Source organism: Opisthorchis viverrini (genome assembly GCF_000715545.1).
Source record: "Opisthorchis viverrini unplaced genomic scaffold opera_v5_205, whole genome shotgun sequence".
Taxonomy (NCBI): Eukaryota; Metazoa; Platyhelminthes; class Trematoda; order Opisthorchiida; family Opisthorchiidae; genus Opisthorchis; species Opisthorchis viverrini.
Window position 1 is genome coordinate 27258 of NW_008751865.1, and position 6518 is coordinate 33775.

Below are 6518 nucleotides of genomic sequence, written 5' to 3' on the forward strand. Positions count from 1 at the left end.
ACCTTAAGATAATTTGAATGGGCATATATGGCTTCTAGGATCAGCAGAGTGCTCACTAGTTTACCAGTAGTATGTGTTGTTTCATACCTCGGTCGTCTTAACTCTATTTTGGTTTCACGATTTTACCCAAAGTGGATCCCCTAAAGTTGCGTAATTTGATACGTCTGCTTCACATAGCTTCCCTTTGTCATTATCTCTTATTCGCTCGCAGAATGACATAAAAAAGCGTACACTGAAGGAACAATACGAGGCGGTGAAAAGGAAGACGGTGTTAAGTCACGTGATGAAATACGGTGACATGGTGAGTCATAAAACTCCACGGAGAGATTCATTTGTGTCACTTGTGAAAAGTCAAACTGTAATGAATATCACTGTATTTATCCAGATGACAGTTGTATTCCGTTACCTATGAAAGGCGACGGTCACGGGTGAAAATACTTGATTAGGAACTTCAGGTTCCATAGACGAAGTTCAGCAAGGTTGCTAATCCAGGCATCTAGATATCCAAGCCTAGCCAGTTTTGCTTTTCGGATAACCAAGCAAAGGCTTTGGGTTCCTTTTGATTCATACGTTAGTGTGCTACGGTACAAAAGGAAGTCGATTCTATATGAATCATTTACAAGTAGCTCAGAGGAAGAATAGTTTTACACGATGACTGGAACTTCCATCTGAAAAGTTGACACTCGTGGACCCAGTCAACACCTGGCCACGTGATGTGGTTTTTCGTGATTGAACGTGAAGTGGCTTTCCGTGATTGAACGAAAAGTGACGCTGTGTGCTGTCCAAGTGAAAACAAATCACGCTGCTGATCAGTCACTCGTGACTGACCGGATGTTTGCCGGTTAGTAACTGAGTGTCTTGCACCTGAACGAGCAAACGTAGATGATAATACTAGGGATTCGGTGGACATCAATGACTGATGACACTGGTGTTTGTGGGATGGTTTCGGAACTGATGTACATTGATCTACAGGATCTTTCAACACTAGCACGTGAGTACTTAAGTGTGAAACTATGGTCCAATGATGAATCGCATCTTGATTGTAAGGCAAAAGGCGCTATCTTGGTTGATACTGGACTGATATGTGCCTGTTTATCATTCGTTTCAGACGATGGAAAGTCTCCCAGTTGGAAAGTTCCAAGGTCATTATGATCAATTGTTGCATCGGAATGGAACGATAGCAGTATGTGTTAAGCGCAATAATCGATATTGTGTAATCTCTTAAATGAGTCATTTTTTAAGCATTGGATGGTTACAGAGATAGATAGATACATACATAGATAGACAGATAGATAGATAGATAGATAGATAGATAGATAGATAGATAGATAGATAGATAGATAGATAGATAGATAGATAGATAGATAGATAGATAGATAGATAGATAGATAGATAGATAGATAGATAGATAGATAGATAGATAGATAGATAGATAGATAGATAGATAGATAGATAGATAGATAGATAGATAGATAGATAGATAGATAGATAGATAGATAGATAGATAGATAGATAGATAGATAGATAGATAGATAGATAGATAGATAGATAGATAGATAGATAGATAGATAAATAGATAGTTTAGTAGATAGATAGATAGATTGACAGACAAACAGTCAATCAGACTGGTTACCTGACAAACTGACTGACGGTCAGTCGGATAGTCAGGGAAATGCATGTATGGTCACGGTTTGGAATAAATGGCCGGCAATGTGCATAAACACATCGGAGCGAGTGAATCGGTCTGGTGATTGCCTGAAGCATGGTCAGTGATAATCGGGCTGATGTTGAAAACCTATCAGTCCAACAGACAAGCGTTTAGCTGGTTGAAATTATTCGTGGATTTCATGTAATACCCTCCGACGGAACCAAGGTGTTTACCACTGACCATGAAAAGAGTAAAAAAATGGTCACCTGCTAAACTCAAGTTGCATCGGGATCGTTGTTTCATCAACGAGTTTGGTTGGATNTCACGTATGTGTATGTTGCATTCCCCAGCCACTGAGCAGGAGATGAGGGCTACTTGGTAGTGCTTCCTGGTAGTCCACGTACAACTCAACTACTGACACTAGGCCCGAGGAGCTTATCCAGATGCCATGCTTGGCAAACAGACCAACAAATGAATTGTTCAGTTTTCAGCATACAGCGACCATCGTGGAAATAATATGAGTGAAGCTGGAGGACAGACTGTAGATATCAATTACTTGTTAGATTGCAAATGGATGGTTACCGTGAATATACTGAGTGTGAAGAACACTATTGTCACAGGAATAATTGGTCATGCATTTTCATCCGTTTTAGGATGTCACACGGGATAACTTCGTGGAAGTGCTGAAAGGCGATAGGAAACTTGAAGCCAACGAGAAGAAGGTGCTGAAAAGGCGAGTTTTTGCGGAAGTAGATATTGATGATGCACTGGCTGATCACATCCAGAATTCTAGTGTTCCAGGGCACCGCCACTGTGAACAATTTTCGGAAATGTTCCAATAGGCGTAGTTTTAAATGGTCTAACATCTGCTTGGTGTTGTACAACTTAGGGTCGGTCGGTCTCTGTTCGCTCGGATTAGGACGCCGTTTTAACTCACGGTGTTGAACAACGCAAATAAACACTCTTGTTTGGATGATCAAAATCCAAGTCCACTGACGGCTTCGTCGCTTCATGGTGGTCCCTCAAATCTGTATCGAGATTCACCCCCTAATATTCTCAGTTTTAGAATAGCTGTCTCGCCTATGTGGGCTGGTAACGTCAAAGTGGCTCTTTCGAAATTCCTCCCACGCACATGACGCGATGGCAAGCGTCGACATACGGAGACAAGCCAGGAAACGAGGCAAATGTTTGTTTCCTCGCAAACTATAGGTTTCTCATCCGGCCATTTATACATAGTTTGGGTTTGCAATTGCGACAAAATCCGTAATCACCCGTTCTTTGTGCGTGTTTGCTGATCAACCGGTGTTTCGTACATGGACCTGCGACGGATGTTGCCCTACATATTCCCAGCTCTCCTGAACCGAATTTTTCGTTTGCAATTTGACAGAAAACCCCTTGATTTAAAAGTTTTTGTGAACACTGATTGTTGGGCCGCCAAGTGGTAATAGATTTGTAGCACTTTATTTGCTATCGCTTAGGGTATTAGGTTTCCGCTGCCTGCCACGGACATTTTATCCTGTTGTGGCAAGCTAGTTTTCTGCGAAACCAGATGTTCAGACGAAATATTTCGTTGGGCATATTTAAAAGAGATATTCTTTTTACTTGACATATTGTGAGTCTAATCGTCTGTATTTTAAACCTCGGCCAACGTTGTACAAAACTTTATCTTAGGTGAACTCCAAGGTATCTTTTTCTGTCAATTTTTGTTTTCTGCTTAAGTGAATGAACAGAAAGTTGGCTAAATGCTTTTCCAATACTAAGTCGAACAAATTCAGTTTTTCTGATCCCGCCTGTTGTTAGTTGGGATGGAGAAGGAAAGAGAGGTGGTCTATAGAATAGGTGATCAAAGGTAATAAACCCATCTGCACAATAAACAAGTTTTATCAACTGGACGAGCATTCGCGAAAACAAACTCCGAAAAATCAGGCTACAGCACAACAGCAATTCAGAAACAACCAATCAAAATGTACTACCGAAACCAGAAGTCGGAGTGAGAGCCAATCGAATGTGCAAAGCCAGAAGTCAACACATTAGAAATCGGTAACCGATCAATGAGATCATGAACAAAAGGTCTTCAGACAGAAACTGCATAAAGCAGCAGTCGAATTCAGGGGATGCCAGCCACAACGCAGCACAGTTCGAAATCAACCATTTGGACCCCAAGAAGTGTATGCTCCCTTCAGCCAGTCACAGCCGTATAATATCAAACAGGTATGGAGTGACTTCCAACCCAACCACTCACTCATGATGTCACTTCGGTTAGTGATGAAACATTTGCAAGCTGACCACTGCGAGCAGAGAACGGATGAACATCATCTTGATCAACGACCAACAAAGGGAACATTTCCAGATCAGTTTTAGATAAAAAAACATATGGCATTTTGGATATCCATGTTTGAAATGCAGGATCGCCCTACCTTGGTCATATTATTTTTTCTTGAGTAGTGTATATATTATGTAGATATTTCATTTAACAGATGTAATCATGCTAACAAGAGCGTGTTTTCAAAACAGCTGATTTTGTCTGTTTCAACGGCAAGATGAGAGAACTAGCTAACGTGGAAAACTGCTTCCAACCAAATTCATGCATTGGAAACCATAGGCATCAACCAAAAGACGTCCAAAAAATCAAATTTTCATCCCCGTATTCACGTGGCCATGCAAATAGCAGACTAGTGGAAGTCAATTTAGCTACTAATTATATCCAGCGGCGTGTACAAAACAATATTACGAACTACGTGGTTCCTATGCTTCCATTGCCGCGGGTTTTTTGTTGCGTTTTCCCATCTGTGCGAGCGCCAGCCAATAAGCTACTCTTCATGACCACCTTAAACTTTCTGCCCAATAACAGCGGTCCCAACGACAACGTGTTCATCTTCTACTCTGGCCATGGTGGGACTTCCTATATTACCATCCTAAAAGAATATGTAAGTGACCACGGTTTTAGCACGCAGTTTTCTAAGCGGAAGCTAAATAGTGAACGGGTTGAAAAGGCTTACGTAAACATGTTGGGGCAATGACATCGGTAATTCTTTATAAAAGGGGAGTTTATAGTCAAGCTGTTCTACACATCAACCGAAAAATGGAACGCATGCTGCTATGTTCGTACGTCACTCTCAAGATTGATAACCCCAGGAATTCAAGTTTGTTAGGTCTCGTCAAGGTGTTTTAATGACACCGTCACATAGATTTTGTTTTACGAAGTTTAAGGGCGTTCGACTCACATGGTTTTGCGGTCGATCCATTCAGACTGCTGAGCAAACGTAGATACCACAGACAAAGAAGCTGGTCGTATACGGTCACTCATGAGGCGTGGAGGATGCGAAGAACGCGTCAGCCAAATTCTTCCTGACATGACAACATACGGCTTCTCGCTTCTAGAGCGGCAGCACGAATCTTTAATAGTATGAAGTTTTGTGGTTATGTATGAGAAACCAGTCTGTGATGGGAAGCCGAGAAGCAATGTATAACTGTTCCATTCTTGTTGGGAATTATCATTGGTGCGCTTGATGAATGCAACGTGTAACCGTTCGGCCACGAGCGACCAACCAACAGCATGATTTATCCGCACAAAGTCAGGACATAACGTGGCTCATTCTTCAACCAAAGGATCCACATCACTGGTGACTGACTCATCGATTGCCTCATCTCAATCTCACGAGTAATTTTCTTCTTGTCTTGCGACAGCTGTTTGCAATGGAGTTGAACGATACCCTCGCCTACATGCATTCAAAAAAAAAGTTCAACAAATTGGTGCTCTACATGGAGGCTTGCAAATCTGGCTCTATGTTTAAAGATGTTCTTCCTTCGAATATGGGAAGTAAGTAGCGTAAATTTCCGGTTGATTCTTGCATGGGTCCTTTGAAATAGCACTTAGAATGTCAATCATGTATATGGTTTAAGAGCGGCGTTAACCAGTAAAGCAGAACGAAGTTCCAAACTTGGTTATGCTTGGTCAATTGGCGATCTTTGTATGTAAGTAGCCCATGACTCTACTCAAGAAGCGTTCAGCCGATGATAGCCAACATCGATCAATGTCGCTTCTGCTGCTGAACCAGTTTCATATGGGTTGAGGAAGTCATTGTGCAACCGGTACAAACCCTGTGATATTTTGGTGTCCCTTTGCAGCAACAACCAATGCCAAATGGATCGTGGTTCTTGTCTGTGGTCTCTTAGGGTTGGCGATCGACCATAAAAATTACAGATTGATACAGATTAATTTTACAGATTAATCCAGATGAATGTCTCGTTCATGAGAGTGTTGCCAAGTTCCTCCCAGTCCGGGTTTAAGTCTTGATTAAGTTGTCAAGGACTGCACCCACCTGATTCGCCGCAAGGAGCGCAAAAACAACTCTGTTCTGTCAATGAATTGTCAGCGACCCTGAGTAGTGTGTTAGGTCTAGACCACTGGCAGCTTCATTATTTCTGTGAGTCACACGATCCGTTCATCGATAATTTAACTCACTATTTCACACACGTTTTATATTGAACCATAATATATGTTCTGTTGTCTGAACCCCTAAACTTGCAGTCTACGTGACAACTTCAGCCAAGGAAGATGAAGATTCCTGCTCTATTTTTTGTTTTGACAAGATGATCGATGTTTGTCTAGCGGACGAATACTCGTATGTCTGGCTTTTAGATTCGGAATACGTAAGTTTTAACAGAACTGTTGCAGATAAGTCAGTCAATTGTGGATGGGTAGTACGGTAATATTCAGCAGCCAGTGGTAGTCCAGTTGATTCTCAAAACCCTTTAGTTTTTGTTTTCAAGCATGAAGAGGATTTATGGCAATTCAGGCATCACGGCCGTCCGGTGGCCCAAAATAATCAAACCATTGGTTGTATGTCCGAAATTTCTCACTATCCTC

At 41.6% G+C, this 6518-nt stretch overlaps 1 protein-coding gene across 1 annotated transcript in view; it reads left to right on the forward strand.

The window, feature by feature from the left end:
- The window catches only part of T265_08233 (hypothetical protein), a gene marked incomplete at both ends in the record, with an annotated part of 37256 nt that overhangs the window by 27211 nt on the left and 3527 nt on the right, over window positions 1-6518 (forward strand). The window contains 2 exons of the mRNA XM_009173980.1: window positions 212-301; window positions 1109-1183. Of these exons, the coding sequence (XP_009172244.1) occupies window positions 212-301; window positions 1109-1183 (165 nt within the window). The remainder of the gene's footprint in view (window positions 1-211; window positions 302-1108; window positions 1184-6518) is intronic.